This window comes from Coregonus lavaretus (assembly GCF_964263955.1).
Source record: "Coregonus lavaretus genome assembly, chromosome: 27".
In the NCBI taxonomy this organism is placed as follows: Eukaryota; Metazoa; Chordata; class Actinopteri; order Salmoniformes; family Salmonidae; genus Coregonus; species Coregonus lavaretus.
The window spans coordinates 29,030,540-29,050,987 of NC_140014.1; the positions used below are offsets into that span (position 1 = coordinate 29,030,540).

Genomic DNA, 20,448 nt, shown 5'->3' on the forward strand with positions numbered 1-20,448 from the left:
GCAACACCTCCACCATTGGCATTTCTATCTTTTCTGTAAATGTTATAACCTTGCATTGCTACCACTATATCATCAAAGGTATTATATTTCAGAGATGGCCAGAATATGAATGTAATCTGTTACTAGCAAATTATTGATTTCATGTACATTGTTTCTTAAGCTACATACAGTTGAAGTTGGAAGTTTACATACACCTTAGCCAAATAATTTAAACTCAGTTTTTCACAATTCTTGACATTCAATCCTAGTAAAAATTCCCTGTCTTAGGTCAGCTAGGATCACCACTTTATTTTAAGAATGTGAAATGTCAGAATAATACTAGAGAGAATGATTTATTTCAGCTTTTATTTCTTTCATCACATTCCCAGAGGGTCAGAGGTTTACATACACTCAATTAGTATTTGGTAGCATTGCTTTAAATTGTTTAACTTGGGTCAAATGTTTCAGGTAGCCTTCCACAAGCTTCCCACAATAAAGTTGGGTGAATTTTGGCCCATTCCTCCTGACAGAGCTGGTGTAACTGAGTCAGGTTTGTAGGCCTCCTTGCTCGCACACGCTTTTTCATTTCTGCCTACAAATTTCCTATAGGATTGAGGTCAGGGCTTTGTGATGGCCACTCCAATACCTTGACTTTGTTGTCCTTAAGCCATTTTTCCACAACTTTGGAAGTATGCTTGGGGTCATTGTCCATTTGGAAGACCCATTTGCGACCAAGCTTTAACTTCCTGATTGATGTCTTGAGATGTTGCTTCAATATATCCACATAATTTTCCTTCCTCATGATGCCATCTATTTTATGAAGTGCACCAGTCCCTCTTGCAGCAAAGCATCCCCACAGATGCTGCCACCCCCGTGCTTCATGGTTGGGATGGTGTTCTTCGGCTTGCAAGCGACCCCCTTTTTCCTCCAAACATAACGATGGTCATTATGGCCAAACAGTTCTATTTTTGTTTCATCAGAACAGAGGACATTTCTCCAAAAAGTACGATCTTTGTCCCAATGTGCAGTTGCAAACCGTAGTCTGGCTTTTTTATGGCGGTTTTGGAGCAGTGGCTTCTTCTTTGCTGAGTGGCCTTTCAGGTTATGTCGATATAGAACTCGTTTTACTGTGGATATAGATACTTTTGTACCTGTTTCCTCCAGCATCTTCACAAGGTCCTTTGCTGTTGTTCTGGGATTGATTTGCACTTTTCGCACCAAAGTACATTCATCTCTAGGAGACAGAACGCGTCTCCTTCCTGAGCGATATGACAGCTGCGTGGTCCCATGGTGTTTTATTTTTTTAAATTATTTTTTTAGGGGGTAGATCAGCTTTAATATTGCAGATAGATTGTAACTTCCATCAATGTAATTGTCTGCATCACTTCCAATCCCCCATATGTTTTTTTGGTGTTTATACTTGCGTACTATTGTTTGTACAGATGAACGTGGTACCTTCAGGCGTTTGGAAATTGCTCCCAAGGATGAACCAGACTTGTGGGGCTCTACATTTTTTTTTCAGAGGTCATGGCTTATTTATTTTTGATTTTCCCATGATGTCAAGCAAAGAGGCACTGAGTTTGAAGGTAGTCCTAGAAATACATCCACAGGTACACCTCCAATTGACTCAAGTGATGTCAATTAGCCTATCAGAAGCTTCTAAAGCCATTACATCATTTTCTGGAATTTTCCAAGCTGTTTAAAGGCACCGTCAACTTAGTGTATGTAAACTTCTAACCCACTGGAATTGTGATACAGGGAATTATAAGGTCTGTAAACAATTGTTGGAAAAATTACTTATGTCATGCACAAAGTAGATGTCCTAACCGACTTGCCAAAACTATAGTTTGTTAACAAGAAATTTGTGGAGTGGTTGAAAAACGAGTTTAATGACTCCAACCTAAGTGTATGTAAACTTCAGACTTCAACTGTATTTTAACATGGGCTATTTTGAGCACTTTTCTTCTGGTATGTTTACTTGTTTTTATTGCTTTACTGGGAAGCTTAGCAGCAGTAGATATGCTCATGTTATTTATGTTAGTGCACGGTGAGCTGCACACAGATGACACTGGCTCAGTGCTAACAGTATAAATCTGGTTCATAGGCACATGATTACTGCATACAATAGCTGTAGGATCAGCAGAGGCAGAGGCATTCAGGGCAGTTAGAGGGACATAAATTAGCCGGATGCCAGGAGAACACTACCTACCCCAATGCATAGTGCCAACTGTAAAGTTTGGTGGAGGAGGAATAATGGTTCGGGCTCCTTAGTTCCAGTGAAGGGAAATCTTAACGCCACAGCATTTAATGACATTCTAGACTATTCTGTGCTTCCAACTTTGTGGCAACAGCTTGGGGAAAGCCCTTTCCTTTTTCAGCATGACAATGCCCCTGTGCACAAAGCGAGGTCCATACAGAAAAGTTTTGTCGAGATTGGTGTGGAAGAACTTGACTGGCCTGCACAGAGCCCTGACCTCAACCCCATCGAACACCGTTGTGATGAAAAGGGAACGCCGACTGCGAGCCAGGCCTAATCGCCCAACATCAGTGCCCGAGCTCACTAATGCTCTTGTGGCTGAATGGAAACAATTCCCCGCAGCAATGGTCCAACATCTAGTGGAAAGCCTTCCCACAAGAGTGGAGGCTGTTATAGCAGCAAAGGTGGGACCAACCCCATATTAATGGCCATGATTTTGGAATGAGATGTTCGATGAGCATGTGTCGACACATACTTTTGGTCATGTAGTGTATCAATGACTAATTGTAATGATTCAGTCTCAATGGGCATGGGGGAAGGAAATGGCTACAGTGGCTGTGGGCTACACAACAAATACTCCCATTCCATTCCCTCCTTCTCCCTCTCTCTCAGTTATACCTGGCACATAATTTAACATTACGTGAGTTTGGGAGAAAGAATGAGAGCTTAACGTAGAAATGGATTAGAACTGACTTCTTTGACATTTCCTCTCCCTCTTGTGTTTTTAATGACAGTACGAAATCTGTCCCCAGACAAATTCATCATGAGAGAATCTTTCAATTACTGTAGGCTACGTCTCTCTCAGAGGGATAAATTACCAAATTGGATCTCATTGAAAACACACATCTTCCGTTGACTGCTCCATGTCCAACTTTGCAACGAATGTAATCTAATCATGAATAATTATGTTTATCACCATGATAATTCAACATTTTCAAGGCAGCAGTGGAGGCTTCAGTTCTTTATCCATAAAACGTTCATAAGATTTGACATGAGCCAGCACTCTTGTAATGATGAGTGCCATTTTTGTGGGTGAAAAAATGGAGCCTCGGAAATGACAGCCAAGGGCCAAAGGTGCAGGTCTAACTCTATTACTGTACCTATCACTGTTGCTATGGCACCACACCTGAAAGTAAGTCCAGCTCTGCCATCCATCCACCCAACCAAACCCCTCCTCTCAATCCCCCGTCCCACTTCATCATCAAGTATGGCTCCATTCCAGTCCACCTCTCGATTCATAAACTGACAGGCAGCTGTCAGTCAATCACCAAGCCATCGGACTGAACAATAAGACTTTATCACTTCTGCCTATTCAAGCAGTTAACTGTAATAACATGTATCATACACACGTCAAGGCGGATTATAGATTATGCAACTGCCAGCACAAATTACAACGCCTCTGACACACACTGAAACATTTGCTGTCGCTTTTAATCATTCGGACTATTCAACACGATGGCATTAACACTCAGATTTCCAGTCGACGCAGCACAATGCTAGTTACAATGCCGGCCGGGCGGAGGGAGGGAGGGGTTGACAGGTGAAACCCCTCTGTGGATGGTGATGGTGACAGGTCCTGTGGGATCGGGATCCAGTAATGGGATTCAGCAGTTACCCCAACTCAGGGAGGTTAAGGGTCAATGAGAGAGAGAGAGAGAGAGAGAGAGAGAGAGAGAGAGAGAGAGAGAGAGAAAGGCTGTGACCCAAATGGTACTCTATTCTCTATTTAGTGCACTACTTTTGACCAGGGGCTGTAGGGCTGGTCAAATATAGTGCACTATATAGGGAATATGGTGCCTATTGGGATGCAACCAAACTCAGGCCATTAATCCAGAGCCATTTACCTCATTCACTTGTCCCAGTGTTTTACATTTTAATGGTGGAGGTAGGAGTACATGGGTTGAGGTGAACTCCTGCCCTCCTCCACTCACCTGGGCTGCCATTCAATCAGGAGCTAGAGCTCTCCACCAACACAGCCAGGTCGTGTCAATGTTGTAATACTGCCTGATTGCACTTAACGAGTCTGGGAAGCCCTGAATGGGAGTCAATGTCAAGTGTTTGAATTCAGCCTCCTGATATTTGCTAAATTAGTAGCACATTATGTGCCTGTGTACAGTATGCTGTCTACATATGTACTATACTAGGTGTCTGGTTAGACTGTAAACTCTCCTTCCAGACTCACATTAAGAATCTCCAATCCAAAGTTAAATCTAGAATCGGTTTCCTATTTTGCAACAAAGCCTCCTTCACTCATGCTGCCAAACATGCCCTCGTAAAACTGACTATCCTACCGATCCTTGACTTCGGCGATGTCATTTACAAAATAGGCTCCAACACTCTACTCAGCAAATTGGATGTAGTCTATCACAGTGCCATCCGTTTTGTCTCCAAAGCCCCATATAATACCCACCACTGTGACCTGTACGCTCTTGTTGGCTGGTCCTCACTACATATTCGTCGCCAAACCCACTGGCTCCAGGCCATCTATAAATCACTGCTAGGCAAATCCCCGCCTTATCTTAGCTCATTGGTCACCATAGCAACACCCACCCGTAGTCTGCGCTCCAGCAGGTATATCTCACTGGTCATCCCCAAAGCCAACACCTCCTTTGGCCGCAATTCCTTCCAGTTCTCTGCTGCCAATGACTGGAACGAAATGCAAAAATCTCTGAAGCTGGAGACACTTACCTCCCTCACTAACTTTAAGCATCAGTTGTCAGAGCAGCTTACCGATCACTGCACCTGTACACAGCCCATCTGAAATTAGCCCGCCCAACTACCTCATCCCTATATTCTTATTTATTTTGCTCATTTGTACCCCAGTATCTCTATTTGCACATCATCTCTTGCACATCTATCATTCCAGTGTTAACCTCTTAAGGCCCAAGCTGTTTTTTTACATGCATTTTTTATTTCTCTTTGCTATTTGGGCTTATTGGAACCTAATTAGAATAAAAACTAAGTATCATCTTTTGATATGATGTACTTTTAGAGAAAAATGATGTCCACATATGTGGATTCATGGTCCGAATTGCATTAGGCTAACATTTTCAACACAACTAATTTAAGTATGTATGTATGTATTTAGTGATTTAATTGTTATTTATTTCATTGGGACCATGTACAGCTTTTTAGCTGCATCAGAGCTAGCTTTTTTCCCATTTTACATGTGTGCATGTTTACAAGCATATTAGCTGTTTCGAGGAGCCTCAGTCCATAAGTACACTTACGTGTACTTCATGTTTAGCGACCTACAACGTTGCTAGTTTTACACTTTTTTTTTCAAATTTGCATGTCATGACAAATATACAAGGCTTTTATAAATATCTAAATCAGAATAAGCCATGAAATATGACAGAACTTCTACACAATTGTGGACATAAGAGCTAAAAAGTGCTGTCCACGTATGTGACCACTAAGCCCTAGGAGGTTAATACTAATTGTAATTATTTTGCACTATAGCCTATTTATTGCCTTACCTCCATAACTTGCTACATTTGCACACACTGTATATATATGTATTTCTGTTGTATTTTTGACTTTGTTTTGTTTTACCCCATATGTAACTCTGTGTTGTTGTTTTTATCGCACTGCTTTTGCTTTATCTCGCAGTTGTAAATGAGAACTTGTTCTCAACTGGTTTACCTGGTTAAATAAAGGTGAAATAAAATAAATAAAATATACAGTATACTATACCTGTCTATACATTTGAGATCTAGAATAGAGGGAGTGTATTGACTATACTGTGAAAGAAAGTATGTGGAGACTGGGATTGATTTCCGGTGTGTCCGTGCCTTTTTCCCCAGTTTCCCTGACAGAGTGGGTTTGAGAAGGAGGACTGGAACTGGGATCCAGAGACAACAAGGGTGAGTAACGTCTCGTAATGATGGGAGCTGAAATCTCCTGTCAGCCTCCTCACGCCCACGTAACAACCCACTCACAACCTCAGCAACAGGAAACACGTAAAAAGATAAAAATCTAGTCGTGTCTAAGACTCACATTGATGCTAATGATCCGAAAATACATGATTAACTTCTTCCTGGGAGTAGAGTTGTATGGCAGGGCATATTTATGTAACATAGCATACACAAGCTAATATATGGTTATGTTACGCCACTTGTAGCTTCAGCAGTGAGGCTGTGGGGAGGAAAGGGAAAAGACCCTTGTGCTTCTGCCCCTGTCTCTCAGCTGACACAGTTTGACAAGATGTGTCCGAGGCATTTGGCACACATTAGCATATTCAACACCTCACTGCTGAGCTGTCAGTCGGGATTGGATAGGAGAGGGCTGGAGTGGTGCACCCTGGGACGACAAGGGGGGTTCCCTGGCAGCATGCACTCAGACCTCCTCCACTACTATACCTTCAGACAGATTAATCTAACCCAAGGCTCAAATTAACCCACATTATTATCTATTATTAATTCACTATGGGGTCGTGGCGCACTGTGGTGAGCATCCTCATCAGGAACATACCCACAGTGGTGGATGGAGTAGAGAAGACAAAACTGAATGCCATGCACGTTCACCTGCAAGCACAATCATTACCATCTATTAACATAGATTAGCATTCGCCAGGTCAATGGTTATCGTCTTTATCCGACTGGTTCTAAAGGGGCTTTTGAGGGAATGGAACTGTGTGGGTAGATATATACAGTGCAGTGCGAGGACCAACAATAGGTTAAAACGAGTAGGAAAGGGTGTGCAGAGATCACAGCTGACTTCACTCCTCCGCTTTCTTTCCTTATGATGTGGATTTTGAAAAGCCTGTGGCTGTGTGAGGCTGAAGCAGATTCAGATATTAAGTAGGCTACTGACTGACTGTAGCGGTGGGCGGAGGACATTCAGTTTACCCAGGCATGGAAGGGGCTTAGGAATGCAGTTGCAGGGCATTGTGGGGGTGATCTCTTAATGCTCTTCCTCTGTGCTAATTTCTGACCTGGCATCAAAGGGATTTGCTACAACTTCTTGAGCATAACGCTCTCTCTAGCTGAGTCAGGGGGACTAGAATCTCACAAGCCTTGTAATGTACTTCAGTAGTATGTACTTGAAGGGCAAATCTATTGTCTCAGATGTGCTGTTAATGTATCTGAGTTAGAGGGTAATTAATAATATATGACAATGTTGTTATTGCATAGCTATAAACATTGTAATGTAAACACAATTTACAATAATGTTCATAATCTTAATTATATGAATGATTACTACTCAGCCTATAGTCAATATCCAGAGTCTACTCTAGCGACATCTATCACAACAAAGTAAAATGAGGCAACTTCTCCTAGTTTCAGTGAAGGAATGACAGTGGCTCTCATCCAGACAGAGATATATACAACCTGTGCCTGTGTCAGAGTGAGTGATGGTACAATGCTTGTCTTGCATCAATCTCACCTGGGCGCACAGCGTCCACTAGTAATCAGTGCCAGTGCATATACCTTCAGTAGGAAGCAGTGCCAGGACCTTGTCTCTGAGAACAAATGCATTACCTGTCAGGCTTGTGTCTCACAAACACACTGAAAAGCCTATCTCTACTCATGTGATATATTGTGTTGTGCATAGGGTAAGGGTTCCATTCAATCCGTATCGCCGAAGTTCAACGCTATAGTGCACTTGACATTTTAAGGTAATTTCTGATTGAGCCGTCATACTGTATGCAGCGTTTACCGTGATTGCAGTCTCCGTGAACACAGGAACATTGCCTTTAAATGTCAATCGCGCTTTGGCGCTGAACTTCGGCGTTACGGATTGAATCGATGCCTAAGTCTTATGGTGAGATCTCTATTAATTTCCCCCCAGTGTACATTTAGCTCAGAAGGTGTTACATTTAACACTCTTGCAATACATATGAGTGCCACTTTACAGTGTTGAAGTAAAACTTATGTTGATGCGTTTCCCTGTTGGATTGAATGGGACATTTTTCATGCAATAAGGATTTATGGAGACATATACAGCAATCCTGAAACTTTAATAGTAATACATTTTCTTACAAAAAAGAATATTGTGTAACTTATGTGAATTACAACATTGCTAAACACTCATACATTTACCTCTTATTAAAAAATTAAGTAACGGTCTTCGGAAGACCTTATCTCAACGTTATATTATTACTTCCTAATTTGGGGATTTAAATAATACAATTTGCTGGAAGTTCTATCATGGTTGGGTAATGTAAGTAAGTTCTTACTGTATGTTGTAGAAATACCAATACATACAGTGTATACATATACCATGACATGAGAAACCCTCTACAACCTTTTACAGTAGATAGTCTTACTACAAAGTCTTCTTTTATCTAGATCACATAAGAAATATAATTGAATACAAACAGCCCCTACCCAGATCCTTAAATAGGTCATCGATATACTATATGATGCCCTGTAGCTTAAAATAATATATCATATTACAAAAAGATGTCAAAAAGGTTGATGGAATACATTTTTCCACTGGGCAAACACTGGTTTAATCAACAGTTTTCATTTCAATGACGTCTGTGCCCAGTGGGTTGACATTCTGCATCAGCTCAAGAGTGGGGGATGTATACACAAGAAAATTGCTATTCACTTCAGCAACCGAATGTTATTAATTATTCATTAGATAACGTGGCCGATATAACTCACTGGCTATAATAGAGAACTTGGCTCAAATAGATGTTTATCACTCTCTCTCAGATAATTACACTTGCAGCTTATGAGGCAAGCCAGACAACATTCAAGAACAACGGTCTCCTAGAGAGAAGACAAAAGAAAATCAAGAAGAGAGCGACTCTTTCCTGTATCAGCTCTTCTCAGCTGAACAGAAAGCTTAGAGGCTGAGATTGAGCATGTTCTGATCAAACCATCACATTTACCAAGCAATCTCCATCATCATTTAGTGAGTATTGTATGTTCTTTTCAGTTCCGTTCTAGACAGAAATCAGTCAATAATTTTGATACAAACTCATAGCACTGTCACTGTGATAACCCAATGAAATTATCACCCTGACATCCATGTACATGTTCACTAGAATGTGTGTTGTGGTGACACCAGGGGCCTTGCTCGCGTCTTGAAAAGAGCCTGTTAATATTCTCAATAAAGGATGTGGATAAATCACCATTGTAACAACTGCCTTTGGACATACCGCAGTACAAAGCTATTTCACTGAACAGTTCTACATGTAAAGAAACCAGCTTGAAGGAAACAGATTGAAAAACGCCCAGCCTTTCTATTACCCCACTTATTTAGATCATACAGCATGTAAAGACTCCAAAGAGGGTAGCTAAATAACAATTAAGCTTTGACAACCTAAAGCTATATAATATTTTTCCTGCTCATGTAAACTGTGCTTATATCTTTCAAGTCTGCCTCGGTCGTATACTGAGAGGTTTGTTGTAAAAAAGTGAAATGTCTTTGATAGATGTATTGTATAGGGTAATAAATAATGTTTCAGATTAAGATTTTGTTGTTGTGATCAGAGTAAATTAGACGGTGAAGTGATTGTCTTTATTGGACCATAAGCTGGTGTGGCATTGCTAAAGAAACTGAGAAGCAATAACAGTTGGAGGATCTAAAAGGATGTTTCATTAAAGCCAGTGTCCGTTGGTCCATTTTCTGTCGATATTACAAAGGAAAGCTAATAATTTGAGCCTTCCTTTGGCAGAACAGATAACGAGCTGTAAGAAGCTGAGCCCATGGCTAATGCAGAAGTAATCCCAGAGTCCCTTTAATGTTTTAAGATTCACGTCTCTGTTCATCCAAATAATTAAGCAGCACTCCTCTTAATTGCCTCTCTTCTATCTGGGGGACATTTAAGATGGTCCAGTTCACCCTGCCTGTATCTGTAAGCCCCTTCAGCCCCACAATGCAACACACAACATCCAGGAGCGTGATGTCTACTGAAAGTTAGGTGACTAAAGTTGAAAATACCCTTCAGACTCCAGTTGAACTTGCGTACTGCGTATACTGTTCGTATCCTGAAACCTTAGGATTTTTTTATTGAAAGTGAATGATGCTGAAGCTTCAACTATAGAACCCCCACACCATAGCCAGCATCCGCATCCAAGAGCCCTTTGATCATTCAGTATGTGATATTTGTAATTTGTCTTTTATCACGTTCCCCTATGGGGAGGCTCTCTAATTTTTGGCTTGGTGGGCGGAAAGGAGAGATGGATCAGAACGTGAATGCGTAGACCACTCCCACCACCACGATGTTGCCGATAGTAGCGATGATGGCAATCCAGAGCCAGATGGCGTCACTGGACGAGGACTGGTCGTCCTGCTGGGCCTGGGCTGAGGCAGCTGCGGAGGCAGCGTGGACGCTGGCCGAGGAGTTGAAGAGCGAATGGTCGGCACTGTAGTTGTCATTGGGTGAGGAGTCCATGAAGGCCCCTGTCATGACTGGGATCTGGAGGAGAGGGAGGGAGAGAGGGAAAGAGGAAGAGAGATAGAGACAGAGAGAAAGAGAGAGAATTAGAGAAGATATGATTGACTAAACTGAAAGGTGTTATTTTATTTAATATGCACTGTAGAGCTCTTTGCCAGTAGGTACTGCACATTTGATCTAACATTACATTAAAATCCCTTATACTGTGAGTAGGATTTGTTCTTGGGCCCTGTATTAGCAAGTTAAAGCAGAACAGTATATTAAAATAAATAGTGAACGTGATATCACTGCATCTTGTTGCAAATGGGAACAAGGTTTCTACTCGTGCCGTGGATCCCCCCTGCGCACACACAGGCGAGTTCCCACCCTGGGAAATAGGGCTTAATTAACACTGAATGAATATTTAATGTGTGGGAAGTGAGAGTGATTTTATTGCTTGGGACAATTAGAAGCCCTAAGAACGCTGCTGGTCGGCAGAGCAGAAGAGAGATGGAAGATGAGGTGTGCTGAGAACAAAAGAACACTAGCTCTCAAACTAGAAAACAGACTCCTCTTCTCCTCTCCTCGGAGGGCTGCTGAAAAAACAATGCTAAAAATACATTTGGATGGGATGATGTGGAGCGGTCGCACTATATACACCGAAACACTCTCACTCTCTCTCCGCTGGCGCTCAAACACACACACACACAATAATTAATTGAGACAAAAAAAACACACACACACACACACACACACAGAGAAATTTATTTTTTTAAAGTATTCCGCTGCTCGCCAGCCATTGGCCCCCGGTGGTGAATAATAACATGACACATCCAATTGTGTGCCAGTTATTCCTCATGAGCATGATCGGAGCGGACATCCATGTATGGGGGAAGTAGCCTGGGAGTCTCTAACCCCACTTAGTGATCACTCAGCCAGAAGTAAATACTGAGGTTAGCTGATGGATGGATGGATGAGGGAATACTGATCTACAGTGGTTTGATCCCATCAGAACGTCTGACTCATATGTCTGTTTGATGTGTATGTAATGTATGTATTCTCCACATGTACCTAAGGGTTTCTCCGTAGTGGTAGTAGTAGGTTTGACTGAGCTTAAAGAGGAGTGACAAAAATCTACACGCATAGAGACACATCTAACCCAAACACCATGATCATGTCTCATTTCAACATTAAAAACGTCCATGTCATAGCCTTGAATAACATGCAAGAATTGTCAAGGTTTGAAGTAAATACTGGTCCTCTCATATCACTACTTACCCCAGCGTCGTCCAAACCCGCTATTCCCCAATGCACAGGAACATGAGGCCAGCACAGGGAGTGGTAAGCATTAATGGAATGGAAAGAGAGAAACCCTGGTATGGGGCATCCCCAGGAGGCTGTACATTTAAGTGGGCAATGAGGGCCATATCCAATGCATTTAATGTCAGGAAACCGATACCAGTAAACTTGCATGGGTGAGTGGCTGCGTAATAGAGCTAGTCCTCTGGTCGCTGACCAGGGCCAGGCTGAGAGGAACCAAACACTGGTGCTGTACTTTCTTTACCCCGCTTCAGGGTAACGGAACTGCTGGTTAAACGGCCATAGCTGGATCTATTTTAACATTGCGAGCAGTTTATTAGTGCTATATCAGATAAGACGAAACATGCCCACTTTGCATGGTCAATGTAATATCTACAATACATTATAGAGTATAAACTATAACTAGGTAGCGCTATAGGAAACCATACCACCACCGTACACCTGCTATCACACCCTGATAAATGCGCCCCATCTGTTCCTGGCATCATGCCATGATGAGGGCCCAATTAAAGTAAGCGTTGTGTAGAATGTGCTGTAATTGCATCCCATGAGGATATAGCCACCAGGAAATGCTCTTTAAAATGGCCGACCCCCAAAAAAACAAAACAAAAAACACTCAACCGCTGATGGGCAATAAATACCTCATTTCTGTTGTTCTTTATCATCTGGTCATCTGGAGTTGACTTCAGGCAGACAACAAACGGGTAGCAAGAGCAAATTAAGTCACCTCAAATTATGTAACCTCACAGAACAATAGATTTGGCGTCTTCCATTATGTATTGACTTAGACCAGGTGGAATTTTACCTCAGTCCACCACGGTTCTGTTCTGTCGTCTAGATTTACAACTCGAGTCTCATTGGTGTTATTTCTCTCAGTGGCCCAGCAGCATTTCATAGTAAATCTTTAACTCAATAGAATGCGTGTAGCACAGTGACCCAGCCCAGCCACCTACAGTGAGGGGAAAAAAGTATTTGATCCCCTGCTGATTTTGTACGTTTGCCCACTGACAAAGAAATGATCAGTCTATAATTTTAATGGTAGGTTTATTTGAACAGTGAGAGACAGAATAACAAACAAAAAAAATCCAGAAAAACGCATGTCAAAAACTTTATGAATTGATTTGCATTTTAATTAGGGAAATAAGTATTTGACCCTCTCGCAATCAGAAAGATTTCTGGCTCCCAGGTGTCTTTTATACAGGTAACGAGCTGAGATTAGGAACACACTCTTAAAGGGAGTGCTCCTAATCTCAGTTTGTTACCTGTATAAAAGACACCTGTCCACAGAAGCAATCAATCAATCAGATTCCAAACTCTCCACCATGGCCAAGACCAAAGAGCTCTCCAAGGATGTCAGGGACAAGATTGTAGACCTACACAAGGCTGGAATGGGCTACAAGACCATCGCCAAGCAGCTTTGTGAGAAGGTGACAACAGTTGGTGCCCGCAAGGTCCCCCTGCTCAAGAAAGCACATATACAGGCCCGTCTGAAGTTTGCCAATGAACATCTGAATGATTCAGAGGAGAACTGTGTGAAAGTGTTGTGGTCAGATGAGACCAAAATCGAGCTCTTTGGCATCAACTCAACTCGCCGTGTTTGGAGGAGGAGGAATGCTGCCTATGATCCCAAGAACACCATCCCCACCGTCAAACATGGAGGTGGAAACATTATGCTTTGGGGGTGTTCTTCTGCTAAGGGGACAGGACAACTTCACCGCATCAAAGGGACGATGGACGGGGCCATGTACCGTCAAATCTTGGGTGAGAACCTCCTTCCCTCAGCCAGGGCATTGAAAATGGGCCCCCTGAAGGGTCAAGGCAACTGGGAACGTAATCTGGCCATGATAACTACAAGATTTAGATAGCTGGTTAGCCTAATTTACCTATTTAGTTAACATGGCCAGTAGTTGATCAACTGGACATTTCTGACCGGTTATAAATAGCTCTTTAAGGTCTGTCAGTGAATGACATAACAACAAGAAAACTGTCCATGCACTTCCCCATTTTGAAATTGCACCTTATGCATTCTACTATTACAACTCTCAACAGCAGTAAGTCGAAAGCCCGACTGAGTTCTTTTTTAAAGTCGGAATCCGTGGTATGTATTATGATTTTTTATTGGGATCCCCACTAGCCGACGCTAATGGCGACAGGTAGTCTTCCTGGTGTCCCATAACATATTGACCCCGTTCTGGGTCCGGATCCGGACCGCAGTCCGCCGGTTGAGTATGGCGGCTTTACTATGTAGTATTGTACTGTATCTTTTCTCTTGTCCCATAAGCTTTGGCCAGGCTGTGTAATTTAATGCATATGAGTCACTCAATGCCTCTAATCTTAGTGTGACATTTTAAGCTATCTCTGCCCTCTTCTTGTATAGCCTGTTGAGATTGGAATTCAATTCCCTTCACTTCTTTTAGAAGTATATTATTTCATTTAAATCACATACAAATATGACTAAATTAATAAATCACGTAACACAGTTACCTCGATCATCAATCAAGTTCAAAGTAATTTACATTCACAGCTGGGATTCCTGTGATGGTGATGAGTTGAATCTTCTATTTACAAAATACAAGTCCCTCCCTGGTGATGAGCATTGGTAATTGGCAGTTGCGTGATCAACTCAATGAAAAATGTAAATGCACAAACAACAAAAGATGATTTTCCATTCTAGCCAACTGAGAGGGAAGTCAATGCCTGACTCTTAGCACACAAATAAGATAATCTTTGATTAAGACTTCACTGTTACATGAGTGCAGTGTGTGTGTGTGTGTGTGTGTGCGTGTGTGACATCTGGCCAGTTATCCTCATTCCAGTGTCTAAATCCTGACACTTGTTACTCTGTGTCTGTGTCTGAAGTGCTCTGGTCCATGACTCCCTTGGCTGCACCACACACTCTGTCAACAGGCAAACCAACTTAACACCCAAACTTCTGACACCCGAGAAGGACACTGCCTCAAAGACAGGGCTGAGGCAGAGCTATTAGAGAATTGAAGGTTTTAGAGCTTAACATTTTTTCATGAGTCAGAATTTCATCTTTAATCTTGCCAAAAAAGTATTCCCTCACTTCAAAATGAGGATTTAGAGAGGAGCTCAGAAAGGCAGAGGAGGAGAAAGTGTGTATATTGGCTTTTTTATTATGTATTTTCTCAATTGTCTGAAGAAGTATTCATTGTCATGAATGTATATGTCAAAGGCGTCAGTGAAATGCGGTGGGCGAAGTCAAATGCAGGACACAGAGATGATCCGAAAACGTACTTTACTTGAAAGTAAACTGAGAATACACAATCTCCACACAGGGAGGAAATAACCCGCACACTAACGACTGCCGATCACGAATACAATCACACACAACACACAGTGTAAGACAGAGGGTTAAATAGGGGAAACAATACAACATAATGGGAAACAGGTGTACACAATCAAGACAGAACAAGTCGATCACAGAAACATAGATCGGTAGCAGCTAGTACTCCGGTGACGACGAACGCCGAAGAATTTAGATTTTTCAAAATTGTTTCTATCCCCTGAACACTGATTTCACACTGCAGAGCATTCTGTGCCTGGAGGTCCTTCATAAGATCTCTTCTAGTGGTATTTTACTCTCTTTCAGTGAGCCTCATGAATTTTTAAAGATGGCCCTCTGTCTCCAAACTGTTCCAAAGGGAATAGCTCCGACTTGGCCTCTCACTGGAGCTGTGTTGGTGGTTTGGACAGGGTATGAAAATGTGCTGACAAGTTATGGATAGCGATAGCTCTGTATTTTGACAGTGAACAGTAGAGCTGTTTATTTTTCAGGGACACTCTCCTTTACTCTCCTGTCTTTGTTTGGTTTGAGTGCTCTGGTTCTAACGATTTTCCCATGCTGTAACATGTTGTTTTTGGGTTCAGAAAAAACACAGGGCACTGTAGAATAAATAGGTCAATATATATGTATTTTGAGAGAGAACAGTAGCTGGTGGATGTCAGAGAGACAACTATTTTCTGCTTGGTTTGAGTGCTCGATTCAGACTATTTTCCCAGTGCTGTAATGTGTTGTTGTTGGGTTCATATTAATATTCAGAGAAAAAACCACAGGGCGCTGTAGATTAGGTCATCCATTACAATGGCCAAAAGTATATGTCCAGAGTAATAGTGCTAAGTGCAAGTATAGAGTCACATTGCGTAATGCTGGTGTTTTTACGACGTTGATGTCATCTTTTGTCCTCTGACAAAGTTATTTGTTTCACAAATCCTGAGCGTCTTTGTATAGGAAAAATGTTGTTTTTACTCACAAATAAAATATTCAAATGTACTTTCTCTCAGTCTTTCAATGAGTTTCCTCAGCCTTTCATTACAATAATTAAAATAGCATCTATGCAGTTTGAGAACTGATTAAATGTTTCGTTCTTCATCGTGAGATAGCTTTCAAAAATTAAATAAATAAAAAATTCTGTCTACAACTGCAAGCCATTAATCATTTACAGTATATAAGCATACATTTTAATTATGTACAGTTGAAATCCGAAGTTTACATACACTTAGGTTGGAGTCATTAAAACTTGTTTTTCAACCACTCCACAAATTTCTTGTTAACAAACTATAGCTTTGGCAAGTTGGTTAGGACAACTACTTTGTGCATGACACAAGTAATTTTTCCAACAATTGTTTACAGACAGATTATTTCACTTATAATTCACTGTATCACAATTCCAGTCGGTCAGAAGTTTACATACACTAAGTTGACTGTGCCTTTAAACAGCTTGGAAAATTCCAGAAAATGATTTCATGGCTTTAGAAGTTTCTGATAGGCTAATTGACATAATTTGAGTCAATTGGAGGTGTACCTGTGAATGTATTTCAAGGCCTACCTTCAAACTCAGTGCCTCTTTGCTTGACATCATGGGAAAATGAAAAGAAATCAGCCAAGATCTCAGAAAAAAAATTGTAGACCTCCACAAGTCTGGTTGATCCTTGGGAGCAATTTCCAAACGCCTGAAGGTACCAGGTTAATGTGTACAAACAATAGTATGCAAGTATAAACACCATGGGACCAAGGTAGCGTCATACCACTCAGGAAGGAGACGCGTTCTGTCTCCTAGAGATGAACGTACATTGGTGCGAATGTGCAAATCAATCCCAGAACAACAGCAAAGGACCTTGTGAAGATGCTGGAGGAAACAGGTACAAAAGTATCTATATCCACAGTAAAACGAGTCCTATATCGACATAACCTGAAAGGCCGCTCAGCAAGGAAGAAGCCACTGCTCGTAAAACCGCCATAAAAAAGCCAGACTACAGTTTGTAACTGCACATGGGGACAAAGATTGTACTTTTTGGAGAAATGTCCTCTGGTCTGATGAAACAAAAATAGAACTGTTTAGCCATAATGACCATCGTTATGTTTGGAGGAAAAAGGGGGATGTTTGCAAGCCGAAGAACACCATCCCAACCATGAAGCACGGCGGTGGCAACATCATGCTGTGGGGGTGCTTTGTTGCAGGAGGGACTGGAGCACTTCACAAAATAGATGGCATCATGAGGAAGGAAAATTATGTGGATATATTGAAGCAACATCAAGACATCAGTCAGGAAGTTAAAGCTTGGTCGAAAATGGGTCTTCCAAATGGACAATGACCCCAAGCATACTTCCAAAGTTGTGGCAAAATGGCTTAAGGACAACAAAGTCAAGGTATTGGAGTGGCCATCACAAAGTCCTGACCTCAATCCCATAGAAAATGTGTGGGCAGAACTGAAAAAGCTTGTGCGAGCAAGGAGTCCTACAAACCTGACTCAGTTACACCAGCTCTGTCAGGAGGAATGGGCCAAAATTCACACAACTTATTGTGGGAAGCTTGTGGAAGGCTACCCGAAATGTTTGACCCAAGGTAAACAATTTAAAGGCAATGCTACCAAATACTAATTGAGTGTATGTAAACTTCTGACTCACTGGGAATGTGATGAAATAAATAAAAGCTGAAATAAATCATTCTCTCTACTATTATTCTGACATTTCACATTCTTAAAATAAAGTGGTGATCCTAACTGACCTAAGACAGGACATTTTTACTAGGATGAAATGTCAGGAATTGTGAAAAACTGAGTTTAAACGTATTTGGCTAAGGTGTATGTAAACTTCTGACTTCAACTGTATGCACCGGATGAAATGTGCAGCATGTGTTTTAAAGTATAGTTTACACACAAAAACATGTGCGCTTTTTTCCCACACATTACTAATTGTAATGTTGCACACTATTCCCATGTTTGTATGTGTGGATGTTAGTCATGCATTTCTCATATGATTATTAAAAATAAAAACACACTCACTGGAATCACTTCTCACCGGCCCTGATGAACTGGGTAAAAAATACTGAACACTGCTGAGAATTTCCTATACATCTAACCATTTCTTGAGAGAGCTTGTTTGGTCATATCAAGATCTTGCATAAGGAGGGCATTTATTTACTAAGCATTTGCACAAGTTAAAATAACCAGAATCTCGTTCCTTCTTTGACCCTCATTAGCCTCTTTGACGTATGTGGCAGGGTCTACAGACAATCATGGACTACAAAAAGTATGATGATCTGTCACATGATCTCAGTATATATACACCTGTTCTGAAAGGCCCCAGAGTCTGCAACACCACTAAGTAAGGGGCACCACCAAGCAAGCGACACCATGAAGACCAAGGAGCTCTCCAAACAGGTCAGGGACAAAGTTGTGGAGAAGTACAGATCAGGGTTGGATTATATAAAAATATCTGAAACTTTGAACATCCCACAGAGCACCATTAAATCCATTATAAAAAAAATTGAAAGAATATGGCACCACAACAAACCTGCCAAGAGAGGGCTGCCCACAAAAACTCATGGACCAGGCAAGGAGGGCATTAATCAGAGAGGCAACAAAGAGACCAAATATAACCCTGAAGGCTTTACGGAAGAGTGGCCAGAAAAAAATAAGCAAACACGTTAGGTGATCGTGGACTTCAGGAAACAGCAGAGAGTGCACCCCCCTATCCACAGCTTCAAGTTCCTTGGAGTACACATCAATGACAAACTGAAATGGTCCACCCACGCAGACAGTGTGGTGAAGAAGGCTCAACAGAGCCTCTTCAACCTCAGGAGGCTGAAGAAATTTGGCTTGGCACCTAAAACCCTCACAAACATTTACAGATGCACAATTGAGAGCATCCTGTCGGGCTGTATCACTGCCTGGTACGGCAACTGCACAGCCCGCAACCGCAGGGCTCTTCAGAGGGTGGTGCGGTCTGCCGAACGCATTACCGGGGGCAAACTACCCGCCCTCCAAGACACCTACAGCACCCGATGTCACAGGAAGGCCAAAAAGATCATCAAGGACATCAACCACCCGAGCCACTGCCTGTTCACCCCGCTATCATCCAGAAGGCGAGGTCAGTACAGGTGCATCAAAGCTGGGACCATCACTAGCGCATTAGAGGCTGCTGCTGCCTATTGAAATCACTGGCCACTTTAAGAAATGGAACACTAGTCACTTTAATAATGTTTAGTAATAACTACTCATCTCATATGTATATACTGTATTCTATTCTGTAATATACTACTGTATCTTAGTCCATGCCGCTCTGTCATTGCTTGTCCATATATGTATATATTCTTAAATTCCATTCCTTACTAGATTTGTGTGTATTGGGTATATGTTGTGAAATTGTTAGATATTACTTGTTAGATATTACTGCACTGTCGGAGCTAGAAGCACAAGCATTTCGCTACACCCGCAATAACATCTGCTAAACACGTGTATGTGACAAATACAATTTGATTTGATTTGATTTGCTACACCTCTTTGGTGTACTCCTGTCTGAAAACCTCTGCTGAAAACTAAACTTCACACCAGTGAAAATCCATAATATAATACCAGACCCTTAGAGTGTACCAAGGGCCTGCACAGATCTAGCACTTCCACTCCAGAGTGCATGCAAACCAAGTGTCCGTCTCAGAAAACTGAATGCCATGGAGCTCTGTATCCATCTTCTGCGCTGATGTCACTGTGGCAGTAAAAGTGCTCTCCTTGCACTCAATGAGCTCTGTGCCTGTTGCCGGGGGGATGCGCTTAGCAACAAATAATGGCTTTTCCTGACAACTGCAGGCGGCTGACAGAGAGGTGCAGCCCCATCTCTAAAGTGGAGAGTTTGCTCCTCTCTGATTTGACACTGTGGGGCATTAGATCATATTGCCATGCCCCATCCACACATCTCCTTGACTGTCAGTCACATACCCAGGATGATACTCACATCCTCCCCCATCTATATCTGTTATGGCATGCTAATTTAACAGGACCTAGGGTCAAAAGGCTTTGCATAATGGGGGAAAAGGCAGTTACGGCAGAAATATATAACTTGAACACTAAAAGATGTGTGGGGGGAAAACGATGCACAAAAACAGTGTGCAATATTGTGTTCAATATTGAGATATCTCCACTCAAGTAAGACTTAGTTTCTGAGAGGGCAGCTGTGCTTTGAGCTCATTCGAAATATGAAGAGCAGCCAAAAACACCGTCATCCACAGTAAGCTGCATGGTAAAGGGCAATATAGGA

The 20,448-nt window shown here is 41.8% G+C and overlaps 1 protein-coding gene across 1 annotated transcript; it reads right to left on the bottom strand.

Moving 5' to 3' along the window:
* Nucleotides 1–10,379: 10,379 nt before the first annotated feature.
* On the bottom strand, nt 10,380–20,157 carry LOC311102578 (uncharacterized protein C14orf132-like; the record flags this gene model as incomplete). The annotated part of the gene is made up of 2 exons (XM_084143953.1): nt 10,380–10,613; nt 20,146–20,157. 2 exons carry the CDS (start codon nt 20,155–20,157, stop codon nt 10,380–10,382), a joined length of 246 nt encoding a protein of 81 aa, XP_084000079.1.
* Nucleotides 20,158–20,448: the final 291 nt, after the last annotated feature.